Raw genomic sequence first — 15650 nt, 5'->3', positions numbered from 1 at the left:
CTCTATGACTTAAATTTATCAAAGAGTTTCAGTCACTGTGGGGGTTCACAGATCCGCTTGGTTGTTGGTACGTGATATGTGTATGGTCATTGCGGCAAAGGCTTACATTCAAATCAGAATTATGATCCGGGATATCGCTAGAATCAAAGCAGCTCTAGAGCCGAGCGCTGAGGAGACGGTAAGTACGTATACACTGATGTGGGCTCCTCACTTATTAGCTAAACTATTTGTCAACGACAGTACTAATTACAGATGTGGGTCTACAGGCGATACACTGTGGGCACACTCAGTGCTCGCCTCTTGATGTGTGTGCGCAAGCAATGTGCCTATATCCATTTTCATGCATAACTTCTGATGATAAGCCGTCCGCATGGGACGGCGCTTGTGTCAGGGTTCTTCCTTGATTCGTGTATATGTAGGCCTCATGTTGTTTTCATCGTGGAATATAGATGTCGGCGTAGCGCTCGTTGTGCCACACGCTCAAGTTCCAGGTCTTTCGTTCGTTTTCATCCCCCACTGCATCAATGATGCAGATGTTCATCCCCACCGTACTATCGGCCCTCGAGGCCCTATTGAAGGGCCCAATGTGGTTGCTACGAAAAGCAATCTCCATATTCTTTGGCAAGAGAGAGTCCCCGCCACCACCAGTACCATCTCCGGCGTTAACCTCACCATCTGATTCACCGTATAAGAGTGTTCACTCGCAGCCTCAGAGATCATATGAACGCACACAGTCGCAGCAGCAAACATCAACCTACAACCTGTACCCGCCACCGCGTCGAGTGACTGAATACTCTCAATCCCCTTCCGCTCAACAACCTTCCGTTCATCGATCCCAATCTGCTCACCAGTCACCTTCGCAGCACACACCCTATCAGCCTCATCGCCAACAGAGCGTACGATTACCTCCACAACCTACGCCCCTCATATTTCCTGATGTTGCTCCGGTGAACGAGCCTAGTCAAAGTGATATCCCTCAGGTCCGTCATAGCATGATACATCTGACAATGCTGTCTACTCACCTTTTCGACACAGCGGCCACGTCGTGTTTCTGGACCTGAATTACTTACAAGCGCTCCAGAGATTGCTGTGACGCCTGTTGTGATTGACCCCTATGAAGATGCCGATTCTCTTCGTCATAAAGCCAGAATCGAGGGAGATCGCATGGGAGAATGTTTCAAGCAGAGTCGTGAAGCGTTTATTCGCAACGAGCGAAGGCTCGCCAAAGAGCTTTCCTTGAAGGGTGAGGCGCACAAAGACAACATGACGCGGTTGAATAAGGCAGCCAGCACGAAGATATTTGAAGGTATGAGACTGGTGGACAGACCGTGCAGGGTTTGCCAACTAACCTCCAACCTCATCTAGAGAATAATCAAGTTTGTTGCCTTTCTTATGATACATGCCGCTATCCGATGCTTTTCCCAGGGACGCAGGTCCGACACGATTGATCTTCACGGACTGTTTGTCCCGGAAGCCAAGCTGCACTTTGACGAAGCTGTTCAAGAGATTCGGAACAGTGGAGAATCGTCACTCCGTGTGATCGTAGGTGAGACGCATCACACACTCAACTCCAGCAACAGGTTTCATTGCGAAATTGCTTAGGAAGGGGAAATCGTTCCGAGAATAATGTCCCGAAGATCAAACCTGCAATTCAAGAATATGGGAGAAGGTATGTGCATCGTGAATGTGCCTCCACAAGTTGGTTCTCATTATCGATGTCACGTAGTCTGGGTCTGCGCGTTGAAGTGGATTCTCTCAACGAAGGCTGCCTTGTCGTGAGTTTGTGAGTCTTGATTCCAGCTAATTCGAAGGGCAGTTTTTGCGATCCTCATCATGATGTACCACACATGCTTTTTTATGTTATCATTCCTCTTTTCACACTCGAATGTGTACAATACTGTTTTGGTATATTTCATTCTTTTCTGTCCACAGGAGATTGGTTTTCGTGTAATGTATAACAGTGTAGTGATGTCTCATAGCTTCAATTTATCGACCGGATCGGAACGGGACAAAAAGGAACCACTCAGGTTATTGTTCAATCCCAGCGGCTGCTAGCCAGCGGCCCAGCACATTTCATCCGGCCTTCCAAGTTCTGATGGCCCTACGTGCGCTGATGCCGCAAGCGCCCAATTTTCGTTCTCGACTTTCGAGTTGCGCACCCTCCTTATCTTACTGCGACGCTCTTGTTCATATGCGTCCAAAAGTACCAATCCCTATCCCTATCCAACACAGATAAGCCCTCAGCCGCACCAGATGTTCCATTTACTCAGTACTGCGAAGTGCTAATCTTTTACAAAGTACTACTGCCAGGTGGCCCTCATACGACTTTTCGTAACACATGTTCAAGAAGAGAGACGAAGCGAAAGCTAGGGATGACCAACGGCATACTGAAGAGCTCACCAGGGTGAAGCACATGGGGTAAACACGATGCTCCTCCGAGTAGACAAGGAAGCCGGCGCAAAAATATTCCGCTCAAGATATGAAATCAATCAAAGGAAAGTGTGGGATTCAGAAAGTTTACCCATACCCTACACCTACCCCGTACAGAGAATAACCAAGTTTGTCGTGTTCTTTACTAAAGCAGCACTGTCTGACGTTTTTCAGAACTGCATAAATGAAGTCGATCTCCACAGACCCTACGTTTCAGAAGCCAGGTCCTATCTCGACATCTCTTCCAAGGAGCTCGGGATCGTGAAGAATCGTCACTTCGTGTGATCGCAGGCAAGGCACAATAACACCTTTCAACTTTGCTCAGCGACAGTGAAACTGTTCGGGGAAAGAAAATCATTCCGATAAAAACATCCCGAAGATCAAGCCTGCAATTCAGGCTCACGGGGAAAGGTACGCAGAATGCGGCGTCTTTGTAGTTTTTCTCGTCATGCAGTTTGAGATTGACAATTAACGCAATGATTCGCAATGATGGCTGCCTTATTGTAAGTTTTAAGTGAACTCACTGAATGTCATTTTTTTTGTGAATCATAAGTACTGCACACCGATGCCGGCAGTGATGCTAGCCTGAGGAAACTACATACTAGTGATGACTCGGAGCTTGGATGGTTCTTGAAGTTTATGTAAGACTCGGAGCTCCCTCTATGATACTTACTGATGCGAACCAGCCAGGCGAATTGGTTCTGCACGTACTCTACATCAAAGAAGCCATATGATACTCCAATACAACTATCAAGGAAGCTCTGTGGTCATTGTGGGGATTTACAGATCTGCTTGATTGCTGGTACGTGCTATGAGCATGCGGTACAGATTTCATACTGACCAACAGGCATTGTGGCAAAGGGGTCACATTCAGATAAGAATTATGATTCGAGTCCATCTCACTAGAATGAAAGCGGCTCTAGAGCGTAGAGGATTTGATGAGACGGTATGCATTATGCTTCTGGTTTGTCAATGCATCCCCACTTAAGGCTAACTAAGCTATTTGTCAAAAATAGGGTTAGTATTCGTCCGATAGTACGTGTAGGCCCAAAAATTGCAGGCGTTCTAATTCGGAGTACTGTAGGCACCTAGCGCTCACATCTGATCAGAATATTTGTCGATGTGCGTGCGATCAATATTGATCATATGTCCATCTCATGCATATGACATAACTTCTGACGAGAGGCTGTCCGCGTGGGACGGCACTTTGCTGATTTGTACGTATGCCACGATAAATTTTCATCGTGAAATATTGATGTTGGCGTAGCGCCAGCTCCCGAGACTAACTATCAACAAGGCCTTCTATCCGTCTCCATCCTCCATCCTCCATCCTCCACTGCAACATGCAGATGTTCATCCCCTCTGTGATATCAGCCCTCAAGGCCCTATTGAAGGGCCCAATGTGGTTGCTACAAAAAGCAATCTCCATATTCCTCAGCAGGAGAAAGTCCTCGCCACCGCCGAGATCATCCCCGGCGTTAATCTCACCATCTGATTCACCATATAAGAGTGTTCACTCGCAGCATCAGAAATCATATGAACGCACAGAGTTGCAGCAGCAAACATCAACTTACCACCTATACCCGCCACCACGTCGAGTGACTGAATATTCTCAATCCTCTTCTGCTCATCAACTTTCCGTTCATCGATCCCAGTCTGCTCACCAGTCCCCTTCTGTTCATCAGTCACCTTCGCAGCACACACCCCATCAGCCTCATCGCCAAACGAGCGTACGACTACCTCCACAACCTACGCCCCTCATATTTCCTGATGTTGCTCCGGTAAACGAGCCTAGCCAAAGTGATATCCCTCAGGTCTGTCATAGCATGATCCGTCTGACAGTGCTGTCTAATCACCTTTTCGACACAGCGGCCACGTCGTATTTCTAGACCCGGATTAATTACAAGAGCTCCAGAGGTTGCTGTGACGCCTGTTGTGATTGACCCCTATGAAGATGCCGATTCTCTTCGTGACAAAGCCAGAATCGAGGGAGATCGCATGAGAGAATGTTTAAATAAGAGCCGTGAAGCGTTTGCTAACAACGACGGAAGGCTCGCTAAAGAGCTTTCCTTGAAGCGTAAGGCGTACAAAAAAAACATGATGTGCTTAAACGAGGCAGCCAGCGCGAGGATATTCGAAGGTATGAGACTGATGGATAGACCGTGCAGGACTCGCAAACTTACCTTCAGCCTCATCTAGAGAATAATCAAGTTTGTTGTCGTTCTTATGATACATGCCGCTATCCAACACTTTCCCCAGGAATACGGGTCCGACAAGATTGATCTTCATAGACTTCGTGTCTCCGAAGCCAAGCTGCACTTTGACAAAGCTGTTCAAATGATTCGGAACAATGGAGAATCGTCACTTTGTGTGATCGTAGGTAAGACACGTCACGGCCTCAACTCCAGCAACAGGTTTCTCATTGATCGCAAAATTGGTCAGGAAGGGGAAAGCACTCCGAGTATAATATCCCGAGGATCAAACCTGAAATTCGAAAACATGGGAGAAGGTATGTGCATCGCGAATGTACCTCAATAAGTTGGTTCTCATCGCACATGTCATGCAGGTTGGGTCTCATCGTCGAAGAGGATCCTTTCAATGATGGCCGCCTTATTGTGAGTTTGTGAGTCTTGATACCAGCTAACGTGAATGGATATTTTTGCGATCATCATCATGATGTATCCACACGTGCCTTTTTTGTGTTGTTCTTCCTCTTTTCATACTCGAGTGTGGGTTCTGGTGTAGTGTATGACAATGTACATACTGATGTGGTGTAGTATTAAGTCCAATTTATATGATTCGACCGGATCGGAACGGGACCAAAAGGAACCACCTATTGTTCAGCTCAAGACAGACATGCTGGCTGGCTAACTGACTAGCACATATCATCCAATCTTCTGACACCTACTGCGCACTGATGCAGCGAACGCCCACTTTTCGCTCTCGAGTCCACACCCTCTTCATCTTACTGCAAAGCTCTCGTTCGTACGCGTCCAAAAGTGCCAATCCATATCCCTATCCAACACAAATAAACCCTCAGCCGCACCAGATTTTCCATTTACCGCGAAGTGCAAACCAGGAGGATGTGAAACGGAGATGCACGTATCTTATACCACTATCCTTGTACGACCTTTAATAATAACACAAGGCAGATTATGAACTTGTCCGAATTTACCACCCGGACTCAGCTGTCGCTCGTCATTATCCCTCGGAGGAGTCGCAGGCACGATTTCAAGCTATCTCTCGAGCGTACGACATACTTCGAGGAAAGGTATCTGCTTCTGGTGAACTGGTGGAAGCTACTCACAAAGTGGATCCGATACGATGGTCAGCTAGGTCGCGTCGTCCTCATTTCGACGATACAGCTAGTGATGAGCGGTGGAAAGAGAGAATAATCATGGGTACCGTATTACTGGTAAGTGTTCTGATGTTTTTACTCGAACAGATTTACGATGGCCCATCACCAATTTGTTCTAGGCCTTAGTTGCATTTGTCGCACAGACCAGTTGGACTCGCCAGCAGGCCATTGCACAAATGTCAAGTCATGGATGGCCTTCCCATCCAAGTAAAAAGTCAGGGAATGACGATGGTGCTCTCACTGCAGACCACGAGGATGGATCGCTAGAAGGCGACCTTGACTGCAGCCAGGGAGGTCACGGTCTACGCGGCAGGCGTTGACTATCGCATTATCCTTCGTTTCACCATTACTCTGATCAATGACCATTGACACGGTGTACGACGGATGCCTCCTGCGTACATGTACTTATTGGTTGTCGACAGTCCATGCATTGCATTAGATGTGCCCGGTTACCCCAATCAGTCTGCCAATCCCGTTCAAACGTACAATGACAGGACAAGGACGATATAACATTCGTTCCTTGGTATCCCCTACGTACGCCAGCTTTCTATTTGGGTTGAGCAAATAGTTGGGGGCGATAGGAATGAGGACAAATCGCACGTCGCGGTTGCATAGAGGTCCTCGGAAAGCAACACCTGGCATATTAATTAGCCATGCAAGCGATAGAGGCCATCCCAGATATGGATACAAAAGTGACGGTTTTTGTTATTTTGGATATTGGGCAATTGGCAAGTACATCACAATACACAACACATGTATGCGCTGGAATGAGACGGGCGAAGCAGTTATCGGATCTAGATGGTGAGAGTATTACATACCCAATGTTGTACTCTGTGGGAGCAAACAGTACTAACAACAGGCAGTGACACTTCCAGAAGACATATCAAGCCTTACGCCTCGATCTCAATCGACCACAACGCACTGGATTTTCCAACATGGGTTCTTAGATCTAGACCGTGTAAGTCTTGAATCCGCGTTACGGCATGTTTTTTATGTTATTAATATCTCTCATGACTATGTGGTATACTTCCGGTTTATTGCCGTATTTCGTTGGTATTGCGTGCTCATCACCTTGATGCAACAACTGCACCAAGTAATCTCACTACCTCGCAACATGTGGAATGCTCCCATATCAAGAAAATCAGGACCCGTTCCGCTGCACTGTTTTTGTCTCTGCGGGATCCCGATTGCGGATGTCTTCGTGGCACGAGGTTAAAATATGTGCTTCTCCGAGGATCATCGTACATTGCTTGGTCTTCATATGCCTGCGGTGATATGCATCGGCAGGAGAAGGCACTACGTCGTTGAACCCCATTGTCTCAAATTCTTGTTCCTCAGTACGCCACTAACATGGACTTCCAATAACCCCGGCAACCTAGTTACTCCGAGTCAGCAATTCTCACCAGATGCTTTCAACAATCAAAATTCTCCTGCTTCCTGCTTCTTCCCCTCTGATCAATTATAATCATAACTTTAAATTACGATCATGAACCTTTGTAGGTCCGGCTCACATGAAGCCAGAATGCTCAACAAGGTTCATACAAGTGTGCTGCCTGTATCCAGGCCAGACATTCTTCGATTAGTCCATTCTAGGTTTCTCAACTCATCCACTCTAGATCTCAAGCCGTCATCCCCATTTACCGACAAATCATATTTTTCGTGTTATGTTTCGCAGGCCTAGCAGTGTTATCTTAGATTTATATCTTGCCATAATGGTGATGACGTAGTAGCATGCTCATCTCTTGTGAGTACCAGTGACGTGCATGTATATGGTAGCCTCGCTAATCTTACCGGTCACTTGTGTCGTATGACAGCTAAAGGATTGCCGAGCAAGGTGTTTCCAACAACTTAGGTGCGTATGTTTGATATCTCCCCGCCAGATCATGATTGAATATTGGGAAGCTTCTGAATCCTAAAAGTTGCCAAGGTGCAGTTCAAGCTATTTTGAGAGTAGGACTGCCCGAGCCCGCACCCGAACCTGTGCATGACATCTCAAGGCTACAAACCCTGAATACTAACCAACGGTTCGGTCAAGCGGTCTTATATGGTGCCTTTCAGGTGCGAACCGGTTTGAACTTTACTACCAAAAACTGAAAAAAATGGGTATTAAATCTACTTCGCACTCCACTGTATTTCGTCTACAGCATCATCGGGCCAACGTGGTCTTTGTGCAGCTTCTTTGGCTTCTAACTCAGCTTGCCGATGCTTCCCTCTCCTTTTTTGATTCATCCTTTACATGAATGTCACAGAAGTCAGCTGGATGCAAAATCATGCACGATGTTTGGTACCTGTGCAGCATCCGAAAATGCGCGTTTGTAAGGCACAGAAAAGCTTTTCGCAGACACGCCAACCTTCAGCGACCCTGCTCATCAAACTGTTTTTTCTGGTCTTTGGAAAGTCAATGGCCTGATTCACCAATAATAGAGTCTTCGGCATTTTTAGGGAGCCATCGAATTTGAGCGCTGGTGCTTCAAACGTTTGTGGGGGCATTTCGACGTGCACACTGTTTGCATGCGGTTGAAACGTTTGAATAGTTGCGTGTAATGAGTGGCACTCCGCCGACGATGAAAATCCCTTTGTACGAGCCCTCACATAGATATCAAAGCACGTCCTTACCATGACTTTCTGTATCTTCACTCGCTCATCACTCATAATCCATCAATCCCCGTCGAATTCATTATCAGCTAACCCTGTGTGAACACCCCAGACGGCGGTGAACTTATTTCTCCCCGTTAACGTCAAGTTAACCTCGTGCGAAATTTGACACATTCATTGAATTTTCATTCAGCTCGTCTTCTCAGTTCTGGTTGATCTGGAGCATGCAAACTATGTCTACTATAGAGCGATTCTGCAGAATATTTTCTTCTTTCACTAGTCCTTTGTGTATGTAGGCGTCCATCAATAGTACGTGCTTGAATCATTAGCCTGCAGTACGTTCATGGCTACTCTCCCGCCTGAACTCCTTTCCGACAGGCCTGTCGGCCTCTAGTCGCCACCTCGCTGCCGTAGCATCGCTTGTCTCGCATTGAGTGCGCAATCATGTTAAAGGCAACCTTTACCACAGTCCCCCTCGTAGCATTTATTTCTAGCCTCCAAATCACGTGTCTTTGTGCATCCCATCGGCCATAGTATCGAGCACGTGTACTGGCGTCACGAGTCGAGTCTCGTTTGTAACCTAATCTTCCGTGCCTTGCAATTGCGCCATCAGAAACCACGATACTTTCGTCTTTCCCATTACACTCCCGCTTGCTTGTCGAGATGGTATCGAGAGCTATCTTATCCCATGCATCTGGCGATTACGCATAGGCACAGGTTGCAGGGAATAACTCCATCAAGAGAGATTGAAGATTCTCGTCACCGTCTATGTCACGGGTGCAAGGAACAAGGCACACCGCAAAGAAATCGAAGAGTGGCGTGCTGATTCTTCCCTCACTGTAGTCCCTACTAGTACTTACGCAGAGGTATTGAATAACGGCTTCATACCATAAATATAATCATTGCCACAACTGCTGGGACTCCTACCATACCGGCCCGAATATTCCCCGGTCCAGGTGACCTCCTTGTGCTCGTGACGATTCACAATAAGCTGAACTTAGATATCACCATGTATACGAAACGGTGAAAGTATTCTCGTCAGGCTTGGATAGTCCCATGATCAAACGAGTGGAGCTCTTCATGACATGCAGAAAGCGCCGTAAAATCTAAGAGACGCCTACCACTAATACGGATGGTATGTAAACTAGAAAGCAAGTACATCATCTTCAACATCAAGTGTCATGAAATTGATTATGAAAAATCGTCATGTATATAAAACGGCGAAGTCATGTTAATAGCGCCCGGGAAATGAAATGATGTGTCCTTGCGAGTATTCGCTCCCTTTGGGGTGCATGGTGTTACTGGGACGACGTGGAGAAGGGTCGGCAATCAATGAACGAGGTCCATACGTTTGCTCCCACTCAGCTGCTGGCCACCCGTACCTACGACAGAGGTCAACGTGAGAAGAGTGAGTTTTGACCAAATGAAAGACAGACCTTGAATCTGAATGAGTGTTGTATGTTTGATGCGTCGCGTCGGCACGCATTTGGCCATTTACACTATGCTGGGTATAATTATTGAACTGTGGACAGGTTGCAGATTCAAAATGCGGACGTGGCAAGGGGTTGTCACATGGCAATCTTGTATCAGATCCGTGCACAAGGTTCGCAGGTATCATTATTCCAGAGTCGAGGCTGGTGAGCGGAGCTTTCGGAGCTTCTAGGGAATGAACGGCGGAATGGTCGTATTTGTGAGAATGAGAAGATTGCAAGGATGAGCGACGACTTTGCATCTGGTTCCAAGGGGTGGCTCTGCTTTGCGCTAGCTCATGGGATGCCCACAAGGGTAGCACTCCAGGAACTGGATGTCTGGTAAGGTGCGGGAAGTCAAACCAATGAGGATTGGTGTTGACGGGCTCCGCCAGCGGAACGTATGGGTATGCAGCCGGCTGCAGCGCAGGATATGCTGATGAGGTATTAGGGCGATATTCCGTAGGATGGGCGTGGTGTTCTGGTAGCGGCAACAATGTGTGTGCGTCGCCTTTGCCTTCATAGCTCTGGAGTAACAGATTACCTTTGTGACTACCACTTCCAGAGCCATTGAGGCTGTGTGGCATTGAAGTACTAAGGTCCTTTCTAGACAGCAGGGAACCTCAGTAAAAGTCAAACGATAGATTGCATAACGTACAAATACATGTCGGCATTTCTCCATCGCGGTTTCAAATGTTCAAGCACTTGTATGAAAAAGGAGACATCTTCAAGAAGCTCTGCCATTGCAATCGCAAATGTCGGCTTCACATCCTCCATACCAGACTGGAGTTGATTGCGCTCCTGCCACTTCAAATCCCAAAAGTTCATGAGAAGAATCGCAGCGCACATGTGTGACCCGCAAATGAGTGTGGGTATATTAGATATACCCCTTTGAATCTGCGCCCGCAGTATCTTCGCACAAGATTTTCCTGCGTTGACACAGATGGCGATACAGGGGACGGGCATATTTGCGTGTGGAACAGCATTGGAAAGGGAGCCAAGTGAACCAGGCAAGAAAGGACGGTAAATGAGGATGTGGATAAGGTAATAGGTGATGTACAGCGTAACCGATTGGTTAGCGAAGAATGAATCTTCCATGTGAGGCGACCATTGTACTGCAATCAAAGCGTGAGATGGATCGACGCCGGTAACCAATGATTACTGACAATGAGGAGGCACTGAGTCAACCCATTCATTCATTGCGGCACTAAGGTGATTCAAAACTTCATGCCACCGCGGACGCGCGGCGCTAACCAATAGTTTGGACCTGTCAAGGGCATACTACGCCAATGAAAGTTTAGTCACTGATAAAAGATACCTGCGGGGTGGGAAAACGCACAATAGTCCTTAATGCATATGCGGAGATCTTAGTCAATTTTAGGTAGGAGTTGAACCCTGCTATCTTTGATGGCTTTCCTGGTGGTTGCTGGAATGCCTTCTCAGGATCCTCTGTCTCCCAATATTCATCGTCAACTTCCAGGGGAAGGTCGACATCGAAGCTGGATAAGCATGAGTCAGAAGAATCACGTAAAAATTGTGTGACTCTTACTCTTCCTCCCCAGAACAGCATGGTCGTCCAAGAGCAGCACTTCCTATGCGGTCGTATAGCACAAGTACCCAAAATGCTCTTTTCCACAGCTCATCCTCAACACTTGGTTTTGCCCCGTAAATCTTCTTGCGGTGTGCACCAACATCCTGAGCTTTGCGGAGGCCAATACTGATGAAGAGCCATCCCACTGGATGAAAGGCAGTACCGCGTAGAAACATGCCTAGTAACTATGCCAGAAAGGATGTTACTATAAATCACTGTTGTCTGTGTAAGTTTACTCACAGACATAGTCTGTACCTCAAACAGGCCTGGGGGATGAAACAAGCTGCGAGAATCGCGATGAACATCTGCAGAAAATAATGAGAGCTACGAGATAAATCAACGAGGTTTCTGACATACCAACTGCTGCGCTGAAGTACCTCCATCCTGCTCTTTGCCACTTGCAATCCTCATCGGGGATCTCTGCCTCGGGTATGCCATACACATGACAATCCAATACGCGGGAATCATCGGACCAGCGGCTAGCAACAGCAAATAGTGCCAAGCACAGGCATCCAAACCAAGGATCTGTTTCTTGAAGACCCTCCCGCCATTGGCGCTCAAATGTTGGCCGGTGGAAAAGCGGACATTGAGGGTTGATATGGAGGAAGAATAAATTAATCAAACTGTCAGCCAAGTCAGGTGGGGGGAATTCTGTTGTTAGCGAGTGGCAGAGCGTATTGAGCCTATCTTGGAAACCTTCGAAAGCAAATTCCCACTAGAATAAGCGATGAGCAATTTGATGCTCGGTGAGAATGAACGCTTACTGAAGGCGTGGTCCAAAATTCTGGGCGTCGCATCGGTGTAGAACTGGCAGAACTCGTTGATTCCGGTGAGCTGCGACTACCCGACCCACTCTCGGCATCAGTTGAACCTGATTCTTGGAATATGCGGTTGATGTGTTTCTCGCGGAGTTTTCGAGTTGGTTCGATGAGCTTGAAGCAGCTACTCTTGCCATGGAAGCGAACTTGATTATCCACCAATGAGCCATGATCCTGGGCAGGCTCGAGCCCACGAATAGTTAAACGCTTCATTCCCCGGGAAAGACTCAATTCGCCGATTTCTTCACTCTCCGAGGATGTGCATCCATCAGATGACAAGTCCGTGTCAGTGCGAGAGGTGCCCACGGAACGCCGACTCTTGACACTAACACTAGATGAAGGCAAAAATTTGCCAACAGGGGGTACACTAGGTGACCCACGAGATCGCAAATGACCGACTGGTGATGACGATTTTTCATCTGGGGAATATCGGTATTGTGGTTCTTCATCTTGTTTCCAGGAATCACGGACAACTGGTGGACCAAGATCTTCCGAGAAGTCAGCCTCAGGGCGGAGCTGTAGAATAATCATCAGTCAGACAGGAGCAACAGGAAAGACAAGCCAAATATCAGAAGATAGACTGCAGTTTCCATCATTTCTCAGAGAGACATGTGATGGAGCGTGAGGGTCTGGTTGCATTTGAGACCTTGACATATTCTCGAAACACCCACTATGCTGGGTGGAATTAATAAACGTGAGATTTACACACCCGCTTTAAAAGTGCCTCCATTCTTTCCAACCTGTCCTCAAGACCGGTGATATATCTGTACACGATCTCAGCTCTATTGTCATAGTTAATCAGAGAACTGGGGTAACACGTACGCCTTTGGAGGACCTCTAGGCTTGGACGCTTCGCTATAAGAATCACAATCGTTCAGCGACTTGACTTGTATGATATCCTCGGACGTACACATAAGAACAGGTTTTGCGATTCTGTATGCAGTTGGTACAGATATTGCCAGGCATGCGTGGGCCATCACATTTAGTCTTTCTGCGGCGACAGGCATCGCAGGCCCGTTCGATCTTTCGCTTCTTGTACGCGCTTTGGTCACTGGAGTACGATGGGGCCTGCTGCAGAGTGACCATAGAGGTGCTGGCCATAGGCTGCTGGGACATCGTATAAGGGTCACCAATATCTACGACATTGGACGAATAGACGTTTGAAGAGTAGTAGAGACGAGTAGGATGCATATGAGGAAGTGTGCACGGATTTACAATTGCAAGGATACGATGATCAAAAGGAGGGTTAAGAGAGGAATGATTCAGGAAGATCCACGATAGCACTTTGAGGGGAACTAGAATGAAACGGTTATGGAAAGACAATTACAACTGGCCTGATGTCCGGTAAACCTAGAGTGAATACTAGTCACAGAAGGGGAGTCTTCTTCAAAGGTGTGAAAGTCAAGAAGAAGGGATCAAGACAGGGAAACATAGCATTACAATTCACGACAAACCAGGTTAAATATTTTGGTCAGCAAACGTTATTCCCCCCTGCTCATTGCATTCACTCTCACGTGCTGCTAGTCGGACTTTAAAATTTCGGTGCCGTAAAGCAAGCCGTTACGGAAAGATGTTTTACAAATCCAATTAAAAATTAATAATGACTTCCCGTGCACCCTAAAGCAGCCTAAATTCTTCTAAAGTAAAGTCATCGAACCTGCGATCGCTGATCGAACTTTTTGTGAAAAGTCTTGCCGCCGGTAAACAGGATCGCTGAATCACAAACGACTTCCGTGCGGTGTTGTCCTGCCAGACCCTGCTCATAACCGTGGACATTCAGAACTTTCTTGGTGAGTCACTGTTCCAACTAGATAATACTCAGTAAAAGGTTTCCTGACGTGGTAATAGCCCGCTTTGAACCTTAAGAGACATTTATGCTATTCCGCATGTCCTTTCTTCCTTTTCTTCGGCTCGGTTCGCTGGTCGTCAAATCACCTCCGCAACAGCTCCTGGTCATCAGGACACAGGGAATGAGTTCATCCAACTTAAACAGACCTTCACCTCCTCCCCTTCCACGCGAACTTCAACGGGAGTTCGAAGACCTCCAGCGTATTGCCCAAATGCCCCTCTCATCTCCAACCGTCTCCCACGCTGAAATAGAGGCACAAATGTCATTACACCCAGACGCTCGTAAACCGTTAGCGCCTGAGTTTGATGGTGATGTCAATCCCAGAACTGGCGAACAAGGAGGTCCGAAAAGGGAGCCCGTCGGAAAGTGGAGTGATGATGGTGGTGACTGGAGTTTCAAAGGGCGTGTCTCTGACTTCTAGTCAGATCACTTACGACTAGATCTTATATTAAAACCAAAAACATGATGGCATCTTGGGTTGCCCGAAGCGTCGTCCCTTCTGAAATCTTGACCGATGGAGACTAACAGAATCTACGCCTTTCTAGATCCTGCATTGCATGATTTCAACTATATTCAAGTCGAAACTCGAGATTCGTAAACGAGCATTTCAGAAAATTCTACATTTATTTTCTGGAGTGAGTTCGCTTCTGTGCTCAAGACAACATTGAGCGTCAACATAAGTAAGCTGACGCAAATGTGAATTTTTAGTACAAGCCCCTAGCTTGCGAACAAAAGTTGCGCGAAGGAACCCTTGCAGTCAAAAAAACAGTTTGGCGTCGCACAAGTTACAGAATTATGGAAATATGTACATTTTTACCGCAGTCGCAGGAACATCATCAGATCACCTCCTGATTCCTCTTGGGGCAGGGACGCCACGTCCCCGACGAGCTGTCATTTCAATCAGATCACGCGTTCCAGATGAAAAAAATAACCATACCGTTAGCTAAAGAGTTTGTTCAGTCAGTAAATCATACAACACAGAAAAACAATACAACGGACCTCTCATAATAGTTGCACGACCACGCGCAGTACCAATACCTCTTCCGCGCATGGCATTAGGACCGACTCTCTTGAACCTAAGTGATAATTTCAGTGTGATCTCGAAATCCGATCGTATGAAACTTACATGGGGGCATTCTGCAGCATATCTGGTACAATGAAGAATCTGACCATACTTCCCCTGATATACACCTGGTCTAGTTGTGATACACGGCCATCTCGTCCTGTCACTGTTATATCTTTGAGTGAGATGTTCAAGTTATCTTCGGCTAGCAGCGTAGATGAATCAGAAAGGATCTATGACAGTGATGCTCGAAAATAGACGTACCCTCGGCGAGTTTTCCACGATAAAGTTGGCCCGTCTTAAGTTCCACGGTAACAATGTGTCCTAAGGACTCGTGGAGTAGCTTGACTGGCACACCAAGCCCCGTGTTTGCCATTTCTGCCGAGTGGTTGTCAGTGTAAGAGTTTGAATTCTTGACTGTCTTGTTTGGTCTTATTTTGTGGCAACAAATAAATTTGTTCCCTAAATGGTCAGTAC

The 15650-nt window shown here is 46.9% G+C and overlaps 6 protein-coding genes across 6 annotated transcripts; 4 read left to right on the top strand and 2 right to left on the bottom strand.

Moving 5' to 3' along the window:
* The first annotated feature begins 185 nt into the window (after positions 1 to 185).
* EDB93DRAFT_473684 (uncharacterized protein) lies at positions 186 to 1599 on the top strand. Its single transcript, XM_041456485.1, has 3 exons — positions 186 to 386; positions 450 to 980; positions 1036 to 1599. Exons 2-3 carry the CDS (start codon positions 525 to 527, stop codon positions 1363 to 1365), a joined length of 786 nt encoding a protein of 261 aa, XP_041307129.1. The 5' UTR covers positions 186 to 386; positions 450 to 524; the 3' UTR covers positions 1366 to 1599.
* A 1687-nt stretch (positions 1600 to 3286) lies between these two features.
* EDB93DRAFT_473631 (uncharacterized protein) lies at positions 3287 to 5238 on the top strand. Its single transcript, XM_041456484.1, has 7 exons — positions 3287 to 3647; positions 3728 to 4244; positions 4300 to 4570; positions 4630 to 4640; positions 4690 to 4810; positions 4873 to 4939; positions 4997 to 5238. The coding sequence occupies exons 2-7, from the start codon at positions 3774 to 3776 to the stop codon at positions 5055 to 5057; spliced, it is 1002 nt and encodes a 333-aa protein (XP_041307128.1). The 5' UTR covers positions 3287 to 3647; positions 3728 to 3773; the 3' UTR covers positions 5058 to 5238.
* Positions 5239 to 5347: 109 nt separating this feature from the next.
* Positions 5348 to 6108, top strand: EDB93DRAFT_1240867 (uncharacterized protein; the record flags this gene model as incomplete). The annotated part of the gene is made up of 3 exons (XM_041451808.1): positions 5348 to 5515; positions 5579 to 5845; positions 5908 to 6108. 3 exons carry the CDS (start codon positions 5348 to 5350, stop codon positions 6106 to 6108), a joined length of 636 nt encoding a protein of 211 aa, XP_041307127.1.
* Positions 6109 to 9289: 3181 nt separating this feature from the next.
* Positions 9290 to 13749, bottom strand: EDB93DRAFT_1148959 (fungal-specific transcription factor domain-containing protein). The gene is made up of 12 exons (XM_041449600.1): positions 13172 to 13749; positions 13084 to 13116; positions 12971 to 13025; positions 12208 to 12777; positions 11801 to 12158; positions 11684 to 11748; positions 11402 to 11628; positions 11192 to 11351; positions 11019 to 11133; positions 10511 to 10967; positions 9820 to 10458; positions 9290 to 9765 (listed from the first exon to the last, which is right to left on the bottom strand). Exons 1-12 carry the CDS (start codon positions 13450 to 13452, stop codon positions 9615 to 9617), a joined length of 3111 nt encoding a protein of 1036 aa, XP_041307126.1. The 5' UTR covers positions 13453 to 13749; the 3' UTR covers positions 9290 to 9614.
* Positions 13750 to 13870: 121 nt separating this feature from the next.
* EDB93DRAFT_472847 (uncharacterized protein) lies at positions 13871 to 14920 on the top strand. Its single transcript, XM_041456481.1, has 3 exons — positions 13871 to 14051; positions 14110 to 14745; positions 14819 to 14920. The coding sequence occupies exon 2, from the start codon at positions 14136 to 14138 to the stop codon at positions 14529 to 14531; it is 396 nt and encodes a 131-aa protein (XP_041307125.1). The 5' UTR covers positions 13871 to 14051; positions 14110 to 14135; the 3' UTR covers positions 14532 to 14745; positions 14819 to 14920.
* A 31-nt stretch (positions 14921 to 14951) lies between these two features.
* EDB93DRAFT_1250930 (uncharacterized protein) lies at positions 14952 to 15549 on the bottom strand (the record flags this gene model as incomplete). The annotated part of the gene is made up of 5 exons (XM_041453089.1): positions 14952 to 14998; positions 15048 to 15053; positions 15110 to 15186; positions 15237 to 15378; positions 15438 to 15549. The coding sequence occupies 5 exons, from the start codon at positions 15547 to 15549 to the stop codon at positions 14952 to 14954; spliced, it is 384 nt and encodes a 127-aa protein (XP_041307124.1).
* Positions 15550 to 15650: the final 101 nt, after the last annotated feature.

Source organism: Suillus bovinus, assembly GCF_016758785.1.
Source record: "Suillus bovinus strain UH-Sbo-P2 chromosome Unknown EDB93scaffold_32, whole genome shotgun sequence".
Classification (NCBI taxonomy): Eukaryota; Fungi; Basidiomycota; class Agaricomycetes; order Boletales; family Suillaceae; genus Suillus; species Suillus bovinus.
Note: the sequence above shows the minus strand (reverse complement) of the source record. Positions and strands in the feature narration are given on the sequence as shown.

Bases quoted from the DNA above. Each gene is read 5' to 3' on its own strand.
- EDB93DRAFT_473684 (XM_041456485.1), top strand. From the start codon at position 525: ATGATGCAGATGTTCATCCCCACCGTACTATCGGCCCTCGAGGCCCTA. The intron at 981-1,035 runs GTCCGTCATAGC...TTTTCGACACAG, and splicing joins GTCAAAGTGATATCCCTCAG to CGGCCACGTCGTGTTTCTGG.
- EDB93DRAFT_473631 (XM_041456484.1), top strand. From the start codon at position 3,774: ATGCAGATGTTCATCCCCTCTGTGATATCAGCCCTCAAGGCCCTATTG. The intron at 4,811-4,872 runs GTAAGACACGTC...AAAATTGGTCAG, and splicing joins GTCACTTTGTGTGATCGTAG to GAAGGGGAAAGCACTCCGAG. The intron at 4,940-4,996 runs GTATGTGCATCG...CATGTCATGCAG, and splicing joins ATTCGAAAACATGGGAGAAG to GTTGGGTCTCATCGTCGAAG.
- EDB93DRAFT_1148959 (XM_041449600.1), bottom strand. From the start codon at position 13,452: ATGCATCCTACTCGTCTCTACTACTCTTCAAACGTCTATTCGTCCAAT. The intron at 12,159-12,207 runs GTAAGCGTTCAT...CGCTTATTCTAG, and splicing joins AATTTTGGACCACGCCTTCA to TGGGAATTTGCTTTCGAAGG. The intron at 11,134-11,191 runs GTGCGTTTTCCC...TCATTGGCGTAG, and splicing joins CATATGCATTAAGGACTATT to TATGCCCTTGACAGGTCCAA.
- EDB93DRAFT_472847 (XM_041456481.1), top strand. From the start codon at position 14,136: ATGCTATTCCGCATGTCCTTTCTTCCTTTTCTTCGGCTCGGTTCGCTG.